At 39.0% G+C, this 14,605-nt stretch overlaps 2 protein-coding genes across 6 annotated transcripts; both read left to right on the top strand.

Moving 5' to 3' along the window:
• Positions 1 to 37: 37 nt before the first annotated feature.
• Positions 38 to 1,587, top strand: meig1 (meiosis/spermiogenesis associated 1). Of its 2 annotated transcripts, none has more exons than XM_051392291.1 (3): positions 38 to 146; positions 689 to 836; positions 1,361 to 1,587. In XM_051392291.1, exons 2-3 carry the CDS (start codon positions 699 to 701, stop codon positions 1,487 to 1,489), a joined length of 267 nt encoding a protein of 88 aa, XP_051248251.1. In that variant the 5' UTR covers positions 38 to 146; positions 689 to 698; the 3' UTR covers positions 1,490 to 1,587. The 2 variants fall into 2 exon arrangements, with proteins under 2 accessions (XP_051248251.1, XP_051248252.1); XM_051392292.1 differs by having other exon boundaries at positions 70 to 199.
• Positions 1,588 to 1,693: 106 nt separating this feature from the next.
• On the top strand, positions 1,694 to 14,243 carry tmem243b (transmembrane protein 243, mitochondrial b). Of its 4 annotated transcripts, none has more exons than XM_051392288.1 (5): positions 1,694 to 2,196; positions 6,056 to 6,338; positions 6,963 to 7,013; positions 8,838 to 8,942; positions 9,746 to 14,243. In XM_051392288.1, exons 2-5 carry the CDS (start codon positions 6,261 to 6,263, stop codon positions 9,863 to 9,865), a joined length of 354 nt encoding a protein of 117 aa, XP_051248248.1. In that variant the 5' UTR covers positions 1,694 to 2,196; positions 6,056 to 6,260; the 3' UTR covers positions 9,866 to 14,243. The 4 variants fall into 4 exon arrangements, with proteins under 4 accessions (XP_051248248.1, XP_051248247.1, XP_051248249.1 ...); XM_051392287.1 differs by lacking the exon at positions 1,694 to 2,196 and adding an exon at positions 2,870 to 3,070; XM_051392289.1 differs by lacking the exon at positions 1,694 to 2,196 and adding an exon at positions 2,981 to 3,064.
• Positions 14,244 to 14,605: the final 362 nt, after the last annotated feature.

The following is a 14,605-nucleotide window of genomic DNA, read 5'->3' as shown; positions in this document are numbered from 1 at the left end:
CTGCCAACGTCCGTTGGCGTCTGTCCTCCGACACAGAAGAAGAAAGTTTTCACCGTAACCAGGCAACCGCAGAGAAGCTGGTAACAGAGACGGTTGAGAAACGAGACTATTTTGGCTAAAGCAACTTATTTTTAAGAAAAGAGATTGTAAGTAATCTTTTTTATTTTTATTTTTATTTTTTACTACATAATGTGCAAATGTGAGTACTGGAGGCTGTGAGTTGATCTCAGTTGATTCTCGGTTTTACTTTTCGTCTGTGTAACGTTAGCCCGACACGAACACGAAATCCGATTCAAGAATATCGTATTTTAAAGTATCAACTGTGATAAATGTATAATTTATAGACAGATATATGTCTTTTTTAGGTCTCCTACATTGTTTTAGTGTCTAAACTTTAATTCGGCATACATTGCAATGCAAATATCTCTTATTATGACCGGGGCATCTTTAGGGTATATGGAAATGCATTGTTCCAATAAGTGTCTTTATTGATTCTTAATATTTACTTCGCCTGTTTTAAATGTGAACCCCCTGTTACAGAGTGCATGGTAACTTAGAATCATTTGTTTTTGTGCTATACTGTATACTTTAAATAATTTTAAGGCGCTTTCGTGCCCTGTCTCAGATACCAACCAGTCCTCTTGACCAGGAATTTAAAAACCTGTGAATTTACTGTGACATCTTTCAGCTTCACCACCATGTCTGACAACAACTCCAAGCCGAAGTCCATGAGCAGAGCGAAAGGATGGACGGCCGATGTGGAAAACCTATTCAGATTCCAGCAGGCAGGCTACAGAGATGAACTGGAGTACATACAAGTCAAACAAGGGGCCTTGGTAAATATCCTGATCTAAATGTGTAGCTGTGTCATTGATTCAGAAACAGGATCACTGTTCATCACCACTTTTCCCTTATCAAACACAGTTACTTAGGGATTTTTGGGGGTAATGGCAGGCTGGTATATGTTATTGTGAGACATAATAAACTAAATAATAGACAGACTTACACTAGAAAAGAGACAATTTTGGTATTTGAGGTCCTGATTGTTGCTCAGCACACAAAGAAACAGATGTTATGAACTAAGTTTTCTAACTTAAAATATACGATTGGTATAATCTACCTTGGTACATATGTTTTTAAGTAGTTATAAAATGATTGTCAGGCTTATTGTACACAAGATTTTAAACATATGAGAATTAAATTGAATGTGTAGGGAGAAACCTGAAACCTTTTTGATGGTGTCTACTTTTCTTTTAAAACTCAATATAGAGCAAACAGTTCAATTACCAATGATATGTAATATAAGAGGTGTAGTCAGTTATAAATATCATCCATGTCTCATTTTCTGTTTCTGTCTCAGATTGACAAATGGCCAGAGACCGGCTTTGTGAAGAAGCTCCAACGTCGAGACGACACTTTTTATTACTACAACAGGAAGAGGGAATGTCAGGACCGTGATGTCCACAAAGTTAAAGTCTATGCATATTGATAGTGCGCTGGACTTCAACTGGTAGCCTGTCAACAGATACACCCACTTTGATGAAGAATACGGCCACTGTGTTTTCAGTAAAGGAATTTTAAACTGCAGAGCTCATGTGGGATTTTGTTTATTTTGTTTTCCACATGGTGAACATGATTATTCCCCTGCATGGTTTTTGTTAAAGGAATAGTTCACCAAAAGTCTCCAGTTCTTTGCCTACTAACTCTACATGACTGTTAATACACTAAAAAGCTCAGAATTGATGCTCTCAGGGATAAAAATGTTAGAATATGAGGTAAATGTTGGACGTTTGGAGCCACAGTAAAATAATCTGACTACAAATACACAGAAAAATGGTAATATACCTTATTTATCAAACATGTTATGCTCATTACATCAGTCATTTCATGAGTTAGGGGTTAATTATTTTTTTTACCATAAGCCACATGGTCTAAGGAGGAGAGATCTCATGCCCACTCACTGTAACATTCATGCGCTGTTTAAAAGTCTGACTGAGGATTAATGGCTGGGCTCGTCATACTCTCCTCATGTGATGGTTAACATGAGGGGTGAGATTACGTATTTACCCCACCGGCTCTCAGATATGAGGGTTGTGGCCGGGAGAGATTTACGCTATATTATCTTGTAATTAGAAATAATAAATTGAACCAGAGACATTTACAAGCTCATTGATTGCACCACAGACAGCAAAGTAGGTGAGTGATGCAAAATTACATTATAGCCTACTTACTCACATTATTTTATCTAAAGCTACATAAGGTAATAATCATCTTTTAATGTATGTAAGGCCACTTTTTTTCTTTTTATAAAAGTAATGTTGGTTATCAAATCACGTAATAAAATTTGGGTTACAGTTTGAGATTCTCAAACCAAACTCCATTCAGAATTATGACAATTTAATGTACTTTTGCAAGTTTCTAAAGCTACTACGCATGTAAAAGTAAAATAAAAGCACCAGAAGTGACTCGAAGTTGAGCATTTAATTTCTGTTTTAATGTATGTCATGTCTGTTTATAAGAAAACAGCTGAAAAACATTTTGTTGTTCCTAGAGAACAGCCAAAAGCCTTTCAACCAAACTTAGTTCAAAATATTGACGATTTAGTGCTCAGTAAGGTACTGCGCATACATTATTATTATTCCTTTAATAAGTGCGCCCGGTGATCGTTATGTTCTCCTCGGGTCAAACGCGATCTAGCATCACCGTAACACTAAACATAAAAGATAAAATAAACATTAAAGAAGTGCTCTTTAACGAGTCTCCCCGTTTCAAAAAGGCTCGATTTTTTTGAATGAAGTTCGGCGAGCCGGCGCGCGTCGGCTCAACGTTAATTGAACTCGCCTTTAACAGCTTGAACCGAGGCTACCGGGCTTATTCCCTTTAACTCATACTCGACCCTGCTGCTCGGCTGTTGTTGTTTTTTTTTATTTTCTGAAGTTATGTTTCAGTCAACACAGGAGCTGTAAGGCAAGTGTGCTGTTCAAACTAAGAGAGTGGAGGAGGAAGAGGGGGGGGGAAACAACCAATCGGCTAATCACTTATCAGCTTGTTTCTCCTTGGTCTGGTAAAGGTATTGATTATTCTCTCTCAGGTTGTCTGGGGTAGGTTAGCTTAGCCTCGCTAGCAGCCTGCTTTAGAGTTGGCCTTGTAACGGGTAAAGCTTTATTGTGGTTATTTTTAAAGCTTGTTTATATATAATATATAATGTGTGTTTGTCGGCGTATTTTCTCCGCCTAACGTCAGCATGAAGGTTGGTTGTTTGGCGTTTTAGCTCCGGCAATAGACTGAACTGCTAACGAAGCTGTTTTAAGTTAAAGGTGTTTGCGTTGCTGTTGCTGTTGCTAGCGAGGTAACCTATTTACCAATCAAGATAATCGATAAGGTTGCAGGGAGATGGCACGTAGAACAGAAATGCTGGTTTGTTGACATTCATGTTGTGGGTTTGCTGTAGATGTTTTATCTCTTGAACGCCCCATCTGGAGCCAGTATGCTGTCTCCTTTCTTACATTATAATGGCTCTTATGAATGTTTAATGTTAATGCACAACTCATTTATACTCGCCCATTTAAAAAGAGAAATGCTGGGGGCCATTTGTTTACAGTGGCTGCTCCCAGGGATGGGATTGAACATGCATAAACAGGAAAAGTGGTTGTATCACATGCCAAATACACCCTTTAAACCAGGGTGTTTGCAGGCCCTTGGACTGTTTTGACCTCTGTGAATGCAAGTAAATGATCTTAATCTTAATGTTAGTATTCATTTATCAGAATTAGATGATTAATTAAGCAGAAAATGAGGCTAATATGAACTTTTTATAACAGTAAACTGAATATTTTTGAGTTTTGAACTGGCATTTTCAAACTATTTCCACAGTTTTAGACTAAATTCATCTATAAATAAAGAAAACAACCACAACATTGATCCATAATGATGGATGCATATTATAGTTGATTTCTCGAGCTACCTGTGTTTACTTTTCCACTTCCCTACATTTACCTGTTAGGAAAAGTCTCCGGGCTTTATCGTGGTATCTCTGCACCGTGGGTTGGACCTCTGGCTCACACGTGAACCGAATATCTTTCCTCTTAGCTCAGTTAAGTCGTGGGGTCTCTTTTTTTTTTTTTGTTTTAAGGAGCCTAGTGAATCACAAGGCTCAGGAGGAATGTAGCTTTAGGCCAGTTTTTATGCCACTTTATAATGAAGCTCTTGTTTTCCACTGTGTGTTTTTCTGCTGAGAAAGCTCTGCGAGGGGTTTTTTATTTCCTTTCCTGCCGCCTTCTGACCCAGAAACCAAAGCAGCAACCACAAGGCCCGGCCGTGAAAAATGGTCGTTTGATAAGCCTCGTGTGAAACTGTAACGTTAGAGATGTACATTTAAACCCTTTTCTCCCAGAGGTGTCACCATCGTCATCACCACCTACTGTAATGCACTTTATAATCCTCTCTGAGAAGAATTAGATTAAGAGACTTTGTTTTTTTTTTGTTGTTGTTTCGGTTGTGCTCAGAGTGTGAGAATATGAGCTGATGCCCCCCAGCTGTGCACACCCAAATGGGTTGTGAAACAACGGGACTAAACTTTTTCCCTCTGCTTTTCATGCTCTCTGCACTTCGGTTCTGTCTTTTCTTGAATATCGTTGTTACTCCTTGTAAGTTTGGGGATATTAAAAAGCTCTGTTTTCTTCTAGATGGGCCTCTTTAATTCTCGGTGGGGTGAAACTTTAAAAATCTCAACTAGTTTATGCTCCAGAAAGGAATTTGTGGAATTGTTGCCCTGGTTTCTACATACATACATACATATTAGTGGAGGTTATTGGAGCTGTACGCAGCATGAGAGGGCTGTGTGTTCATTTACAGTTAATATTCACCTAAAAAGAGACTTGAACAATGACAAGATAAGGTAGAAAAGGACACTTCCCTTTTTAAATACAACATTATCTCTTGTAAAGACTGAAGTCTCCATTATTTTTATCAAGAAAACTAACATTAACTGTTTAGTTCAGAGGTTTAAAAGCTCTGCTGGCCTTGAAAAGCACTGTTTTTGTCGGGTTTAGGGTTAGAAATCAACCAGATTGTTTGATTTTGACTGAAAAAAAAAAAGCTGAGGCTGAATGAGTATGACTTTCAGACTTGATTTCAACTTCCCCTTTTTCACACAACTGTCATCATCATCACCATCACTTGCGAGTCTTTTCAGAAAGATGGAACAGGCTTGTGGTCGCTGTAACACCTGAAAATAGAGGAAGTGAAGCAGAATGAATCTGTTTTCTGCGGTGTTTTGACCAGCAGCGGTTGACTTCCACAGAAAACTGCCTCCTTCCTCTGTCAGAGAAGTTGTTAATGTGTTTATGTTGAACACACAATAGCTGTGTGAGTGTCTTTATGCTTTTATATTATGATAGAAGAACTCTTTTGTTCTTCTTTTTTTCATTAGCTTCAACAAAGCCACAGCTAGTTTTCCGGGGTGGTTCTGCGCAAAATATTAAGTAATAAGTGTTGCAGCAACTAACTCTTATAAGTTAATATGTTTATGATTTTTATGATTTATCTATTAATTGTTTCACGTATGAAATGTCCTCACATATGTAAAGAAAAAAACAACCTATGTAATAAATAGGTAACAGAAAACTAAATAAAAACAATCCAAAAAATGTCCAAAAAGCATTCAATAAAACAAAAATGACGTTAAATATAAAGATTTATATGATGCTTATACACTTATCTTCCCCCGCAGCTGTGCAAACTTCGCCTTTCACCTGCATGCAATGTTGTGATTGGACAGTTCTCGCTGTTGCTTTAAACATTAAACTGAGAAATAAGGAAACGCTGGACTTTTTTTTGAATGGTTTTACAAGAAAGGCAGGAAGTTCCAGGAAACCCTGATGTTGTTGTGGACGAGTTTTTATTGTCTGATGGTTGAGATTCACCCTTTTGTAAACATTTCCTGTTACAACTAGAGCTGCACAATGTGGTAAAAACATCATATAGCAGTTATTTTGATGGATATAAACTGTGCAGCCTGACTTACAGCTTGTGTTTTTTATTCATTGTTTCACAGGTGAAGTAATAAACTGGTCGGCAGAGACGTCCACCACAATGTCCCCATCGGTCTGCTGACACCGACAGCTTCCCCTTGACACTGAGCAGAGGGAGGGCAGCTGGAAGCTAGCCAGCTAGCATGCAGCACTGGCCCGGTGTTTCCAGGAGGCGGCGCTGCTGAGAGGCGAGTGGTCGGTGCTGAGTGTGTGTCTGCCGAGCCGGCCATGGACGACTTCACCACCAGGACGTACGGCACCAGCGGCCTGGACAACAGACCTCTGTTCGGGGAGACCTCGGCACGGGTAGGAGCCTGGAAGAAGTTCGGTTTTGTACCAGGACTCTAGAGATTTCACTATTTTAGAGCAAAAATGTGTTTTAATTAGACAAAGAATAGTAACAGGGCACTACTGGTGTCCTGTACAACCCCTGGTGCTCTCTTAAAGGACCAGTGTGGAGGATTTAGTGGCATCTAGCGTCAGCAATCTAGAGTCAGTGTTGTTGTTTTGAGTCCACCGTGTTTCTACAGTGCATGGTGGACTTCATGGATGGCGACCTGAAGTGTCTGTACATAAAAAACGACTCATTGTGTGGTAACGAAAACATCCCAATTCTTATTTTCTAGTGATTATACACTAATGAAAACATAGTTATGCATATTATATTCAATTTCTGCTAATAGATTTCCCTAAATGTTACACACTGGACCTTTTTTAAGGAGAAAGGTAGGGTTTTAAATAGAAATCCATTTCCAAGCACTTGTCTGGAAGGTAAAAACAACATTATAATATATGTTGATAATGCACCACAGCAACCTCTGTTTAATATATTATTATTTAATTCTGAAACCGTCAGGCTGGCATGGTTCTGTATGTTTCTAATCTTTCTAATTTCTATAAACTTTTTTTTTTTTTTTTTTTTTTTTACAGGATCGAATCATCAACCTGGCAGTGGGGGGAGTCACATCTTTGGTTGTTCTAGTAAGTACGAATCCTCTGCAGCCCTCACTGTGTAACACTGTATGTAGTGTGTGTGTCCTCTGTTGTTGGAGGTTAGTCATCATGATGCAGAGTAAAGTGGAACGGAAACTTCATTAGCAGACGTACAACCACACAAGAGCACCAACAAATACAAAGAGTTATGTAGTTCTGAACTGCGATATGAATTTATAAAATGCAGCTATGTAAAGGCGTTTGTGTGCTTCTACGTGGAATGTGTACTAATACCATTAGAAAGGGTAATGTAGGATTCCTTTTAAGTCTAAAAAGCTCATAATTGATCCACCGTTAGAGCTTTCGAGTGATTAAAAGTCTTACATACTGATGTATGTCAGCACGGTTCAATTCTTAACGCTGCATGCAAATTGTTAGTACCCCATTGACTGTGTAGCATATTTGCTTTAACATGTCCAGGGCCCTTTTATAATTAATTTCCTGATATTTTACATTGGTGGTTTCAGAACATTGATTAGTCAGCATTAATGGCTGTAGCTGCGGCTCCACGAGACCTACACGCACCGGTGTTATGATTTGAAGCATCTCAGGTCGGGACTTTTTCCCTTTTTTCCCTGTTTGAAATCACTTTCCTGGTCTATAAAATAAGACCTGCACATCTAATTTTCCTCAGAGGAAAAGGGGAGTTTGCAGCTGAAACAATGACTCAACTGTTTTTACTTCTCCAAAGTGAAAAGTGTTACTAGACTCGTGGTTTTCTTGTCCATTTCCTGACTTTTTCCCTGACTGAGCGCTGTGTGCTGTCCTTTAAAGGAGCTCTGTGGGAGCCCAGTCTGTATTTTGTTTAATAATTTATGTTTTGTGTTAAGTGTTTGGATAAATAAGTGATTTTATTGATTAAGTATCATTTGATTTAACTGTAAGCATGACATTTTTGTAGTGGAAGCTTTGCGTTAGAGCAGCGATGTAGGTTACTGTCTCTTTAAGAGAAATAGGTCTGAGCCACATGATTTTCTCACCATAGTACAGTTTGCTGATTAGGAGAGCTTCATTTTGAAGATACTACAAAACTGTGGAGTAAAAGATCCTTCATTTTTTACATCTGAGTCTTGTGGAAGTGTTTCCTGCTCCAGTGAATGTACGCGAGTTAGGCCAACCGACCGGTCTATCTCGCTGTCATTGAGCGTATCAGTATCTTCTGGTTCTCATGAGCAAATTTAGCTATCATGCTTGCTTCATAATAACACTCCTTGTGTGTTATGGTGGCAATCCGATCGACACAGGAGCATCGAAGTCTGGATGTGTCCTGTTGTGCTTAATGGCAGAAGAGGCTCTTCACTGACCAGCTGCCTAAATAATTCACATTTGATGAAGATTAGTTTGATTTTAGTAAATCAGTTTTTTGGTTTTCTTTATCAGTACTTGACCTGTTTTATCTCTTAGTTTTAAAGCTGTTCTGTAATGAACTCTGTATTCTACCTGCATATAGTCCATGTCTTCATGTTCAAATATTCCTGGTTATTCTGTAGTTATTTTTTTGTACAAAAATGCAGTTTCTGGCCCAGGATTGAAAGGGTTAAAGTGCAGCAGCACAAGGTTTAATAAACAGAGAGAGATTCAGTTTGTGCGTCTTCTCCTGCCTTTGAAGAGCACTGTAACAAAGTTATCAGAGCTGCTCTTTGGGGCATAAAGCCCTTTTCAGGATGGGGCAAAACAGATAGAAGAAGACAGCGATGTCCTCAGTGACCTGTCTAAGAGGAAAACCCCAAAATGTCGCGATGTTTCGGAAGCGTTTAAGGAGTTTGGAAAATTGTATTTTGTGTTTAACGTTCATCCTGTTTTGTCTTCCAGGTGACTGTTATCAGTTCCTTTGTGTTCCCCTCGGTGCCTCCACGACCGCTTAATGTCTTCTTTGCCGTGTGCATCCTGTTAGTCTGTGGATCCACTATAGTGCTGGTAACACACACACACACACACACACACACACACACACACATCAGCACCCATCTAAACACATTTCTGTCACTGTTTCCCAGTTTTAACTAACGCCTTACTGTAATTCCACAACTTTTTATGGTCTAATGTCACCAACTTTACAGTAGACAGTTCAGCTAACTGTAGCAAAGCTCGGTTAGAGTTTACGTCATGTTTACATTATATATATACTGTCAATGGTTTACATCCATGTAGATATTCTTCTACTAAATCCTCCTTTCTACCAACCAACACAATAAATGTAGCTTACAGGTATGAATTCTAGTCGTTGCTGCCCTCCGGTGGTCGGCAGTATTAATAACCTGCAGCGACACTTAATAAAAGAACTGGAGCAGACATTTAGAAGTAACACAAAAGTTACTTTACCTAATAAATAATTACTTGTTTATATGCAGTAATTGGTAAAGTGATGAAACTACTTTTGAGAGAAGTAACTGTAATTCAGTATCACAGAAGACATTTCATTGGACTCTGGAAAGCTGTAAATGGCATGTTTGACTGTTTTCTGACACTTTTAGACTAAATTATTAATCAATTAATAATAAAAATAATTGTCAGTGGGAATAAATAATACATTTTCTCAATTTTTGTCGTTAGTGGAAGCTCATTCTGAACCAATGCTCTTTTTTCCTCAAAACGGTGATGAACATGAATTTTGTGGCTTAATAATTTAACATTTTTGGTGTTTGATGTTTTTTCTTGTGAAGTTTGTTGGGAAAAAAAACCCAAAACAAGGATGTTTATTAATGTCTCCCCCCCCTCAGATATTCTGGTACCGGCAGGGCGATCTGGAGCCTAAATTCAGGAAACTAATCTACTACATGCTGGTGTCCATCGTGCTGCTGTGTCTATGTGCCAACCTCTACTTCCACGACGTCAGGTAAAAGGCAGGGACGAGGAAGAGGAGGAAGAAGAAGGGAAGACATGGCCTTGACACGCGGAAGGACTACGTGGAGAGACAGACGGACCAACACACAACAACAACAACTACAACAACAACAACAACAAAAAAACTCATCACACACTTGAATGAATCTCCCACCTGACCTGAAGCAAACTGAAGACTCTCGGACCAAAACCAGTGAATCTAAATGGTTCCAGTCAGACTTTTTTTTTTGGTGCCGAAACATAATGCACTGAACACACACACACACACACACACACACACACACACACACACACACACACACACACACGTCACAGTGTATAAATCATGATGTACTGTTAGAGGCCATAAATCTGCCTGGAGACACACAGCTGGAGGAGGGACTTTGAGTTGAAACCGGTGTGTTTACATGCACATACACTCACAACAACAAGCACTTATGAGAGAATATAATGGGTTTAATAAGAGCGGGATACGATGACGCAACAGTTAAAGGAAAAAATCTGCCCTTTGATCCCGTCGCTGTAGGTCCCATTCGTCTGCGTAATGTCTCCTTACGTGTTTTTCTTCGCCCTCGAGTTGCTGATTAGCTGTATTTATATCTACTGTCAGAAAAATAAAGGGGCTAAATGTTGCTTTCAGGCATTGCGGGGGGGGGGGGGGCACAGTGTTAAATTATATAAACCTCTTAATCATGCCGCATAATCGAGAGCTGTGTCTGGTTTCGAGCGACGCCTCCATCAAAGACCAAGACCAAATTTAACGGCGCATTCAGAGTGAGACCACATCACCACGTTGGGTTACAGGAACCGGGTCAACGGAGGAGACGCTGCAGGGAGTAAATAATGGAAGATAGAAGATATGAAACGTCCCAATTCTGTACTACATACAAATACCGCAGAGTGTTTACTGCTGTCAGAGTTTACAGTCTTTCAGTTGGTGTACGAGAATGTAATTCACCGTCCTGCACCCGAAGGATTTGATGCAATACGTGCGCTCGTCAACGTCAGTCAAACTTAATGTTTTTCCAAAGATTTCATACTTTTTTAGGGGGAGGAGGGCTTTCAAAATCTTTACTGGTGCTGTCATCCTCACTGTCTGTAATTTAAATGTTTACACCTGTGAGCAGCGCCTCCAGTTCCTCTGTGCATTGCATTGTGGGCAATAATGTACATCAACAGCACACTCAAAAGTCAAGGGGCTTTTTGTATAATTAATGCAGTTAATGTAGTATGAAATTGGGACGCTCGAAACAGCAGTCTGCTCCACAACTGAAGATGTTTACAACATAAAACTGAAGATTCATTGATTGTCAAAATAGTTGCAGATCAGTTTTCTGTCAGTCGGCTAATAATAATATCAACTAATAATTGTAGTTCTGAAACTAATTCTGACTGAAAAACAGGGAGTCTTAAAAAGTTTAAAATGGCTTTTTAAGGCCTTAAAATGTCTTAAATATCATTTTGACAGACCTTTGATTGGCAATTGATCAAATTGAATTGAAGTTATTTGTATTAAAATGAGCGTTTTTGGAAAATAATTCTGTTGATTGAGCTGTAACGAATACAAATTGACACACAGAACCAAATACAGTATTTTCCTTCGTATCCTTTCTACTTTCTTTCCCATATAGACATAAAATGGGTCTTAAACTGAACCCGTTGAAACCTGCAGAAACTCTGAAACCTTATAAAAATCAGGTTTCAGGCTGAAGTCGAGCTTCTTGGTGATAAACCCAAAACATCTTTTGGCTTTATGTTGACAAAGACCACCTGAATGCACCGTTAGATTTGCTCCCAGTGCCCACGTAAGCCTTCAGTCCTTTTGTTCTGTATGTGTTTGTTGGACCTGTCACTTTAAATCCGACTCACTTCATAACTGACAATTTGTTTTTATTCCCTGCCGTCAAACTGAATTTGTAGCTGCTAGTCGATATTCACATGGAAACACTCGCTGCGATTGTTGTTTTTAACAGATTTTAACAGGGCGGATTTTTCCTTTAACCCGGGTGGAGATTATGAGCATGTAAACACAGCAGAGTGGAGCTGAAAGGGAAGGGGGGCGGTGATGGACCCTCCTCTTCAGTAATGTAGGCTGTAGTACAAACTAACTAACACAGCAATAGCACAAGCAGCTTCAGGGGTTCTGTGGGCGAATATATGCAACAGTTTGTATGTTTTTTTCCTCTGCTTCTTTTTTTCTGCTCTCTCAGCTTATCTGATTATCACGGTTGGATTTAATTAATTCTCCAAAATCCAAGTCTTGCTAAGAGGATTTTTTTTTTTTTATTAGAAACTCGTTTAAATACACTGACCAACTGCCAATTCTTGCAAGTATTGGTTGATTTACACTTTTGTCTAAGCCATACACACACACACACACACACACACACACACACACACACACACACACACAAAATCAAAATCAGGCCAGCTGTAGTGGCCAATGAAAATGAATGGGGAACAAATACTGCTTTACACTGAGGCTGCACAACACAACAGATCTTTACATGTTTCTATATCACATTGACGCGTCTGCCATTGAACGTTTTGCACTAATTATTCTGCCATTTATAAATCCGAGCTGGGCTTTCCTGGCGTCTGTAGCACAAAGTAGCTTTAAAGTTGTGTTTCTCTGTTATGTTTTTCCATCAATAATCATGAAAACACTCGGTATTGTAGGTCTGTTTAGCTGAGCACATTCACTGTGTGAAATCAGGTTTGGTTTGGATGTTGCAGGTTAGAAAAACCCTGTGGTTTACAGACTGTCTTTGCTTTAGTTACCCTCAACATGCAAGTAAAGAAAGAAAATGGAAAGTTTGACTGTTTCCAAATGACTTTTTAAGCTGGAATTGAGCAATTATTGATTATTTTCTTGATTGTTTGCTTAAGAAATGTTAGAAATAGTTTTTAAAAAAGCCTCTAAGCTTATCAAATTGTTGGTTTTGTCGTACCAAAAGTCCTGAATCTCTATTAGAGAAGACAAAGAAACCAGAGGAGTATACTTGCTCATTAGATTAACCATTTAATCTTCTGCCAATTGACTAATCGATTACTCATTTCAGCTCTATGACCAAGAATAAATCAAGAAGCAGAGCTGCAACAAAGAGAGACAGATTCCTCCCGTCTTAGAGACCCTGTAGGTTCACATCTTCTGCCAAAGTCTAATTCTGGCGTCAGGTTTGGACACAAAATCCAACTGAACTCATCAAAGTTTCATCATCTTATTGTCAACAAATCCCACGAACCAACAGCGGTATCGTTCATCTATCGATACTTTCTCACTTCCTGTCACTGGTTCCTACTCGAGACATGAATCTCTTTATAAAGGAGTGAACAGAGCACTTATTGGGGACTACAATCAGTGGTGGGTTAATCCACATTTGGTGCTCTAGTGCACCAGATTCCCACATACCTGAAATAATTATACTGCAAGTTTAATAAAAATATATATAAATGTAAGTTTGATAAATCACGTTTTATATTCAATATTGTTCTTTTCAGTGCAGTCGTTAGCTGCTGTAACACCTCTGGACAACCTCTGGATTAGACAAAGATCCTCAGTGAAGCTCACGTTTCTCACTAAGTTAGTGTTATTGCATCGCGACAAAAATGGGTTTAATTGAGTGTTTTTCTTTTCTGATGCAGCGCTGTATTGTACCTCTTTATTTTAACCACTGCTCCAGTGAGTATCGGCTGCTTGCACTGCAGACATTTTGGCGTGCCACAACAGGAAACGCACAGATGTATTAATGAGGGCTGTCTTCCACTAAGAGGGCAAATGAGCCATCGTTACTGTTATTAAGGCAAGATGTCTGCTGTGCAACCAGTCCACTTAAGGGGGGAGGGGGGGCAGCAGGATGGTGTGTGTGTGTGTGGGTTTGAGTCCAAATAAACTACAGTGTGTGTGTTTGTAATGAAGGAAAGTGTCACCTTGGACAACAATGGAGCTCTCTGGCACAGAGGAGGAAGCTTAATAAGGGAAAAAGGATATGTTTATTCTTTTTCTGGGATTTGTTGACAGTAAGAAATGTCCTGTAACCTTGTCTCATCCTTTTTTTTGACATCCTTTAATAACAGCTCTGTGTGGCGTCGCCTGATTTCTGGGTGCTGTAGCTTCACATTTAACTTCGCCGCTGACGTCTGAAGTTGCTTTTGTTTTCCTTTGTTTGAAAGCTTTTGTTGTAACCTGTAAGTGACATATAACTGACAACACAGTGACAAAAGAGTGTAGTGCTAAAGAAACCTGAGGGGTTCAAACAAGCCCCGCCTTCCACAAGAGGAGTCGACCTCGCCACGACTTTAGGATTGTCAAAGCCATTTGTTTTTTTTTATTTATTTCATTTATTTTATGGAATAAATAATTGTGTACCCTGACTGCCTCTCTGTTTTCTCTTGTCCTCTCCACTGGGTGGCGCAAGTTTACAACAGCAGGTGTTTTGCTTTTTAATTTTAATGTTATTTATCAATCCTTCCTGGATTTCACAAGCTTTTTTGGGCCTAAAATACCTGATTTAATGGCAACTTTATATAAAAATAAGTACAATGTATGCTGCTTTTAGATTTTTAGAGTTTTTGCAATAAAATTATGGGTAAAAGGTTTTTTTGTATAATTCATTACAAATCAAAGGCAACTCCAGTTACAGTGAGAATAAAGTTTTGTGGGACGCTATGATTGGTGAAACTTGCAGGAAACTGCTATAATATATATTAATTATTACAATCTCAACCTTCCTGGA

This window comes from Dicentrarchus labrax, unplaced genomic scaffold, assembly GCF_905237075.1.
Source record: "Dicentrarchus labrax unplaced genomic scaffold, dlabrax2021, whole genome shotgun sequence".
Classification (NCBI taxonomy): Eukaryota; Metazoa; Chordata; class Actinopteri; family Moronidae; genus Dicentrarchus; species Dicentrarchus labrax.
The sequence above is the reverse complement of the archived record's forward strand: the minus strand, read 5'-3'. Positions and strand labels throughout refer to the sequence as shown.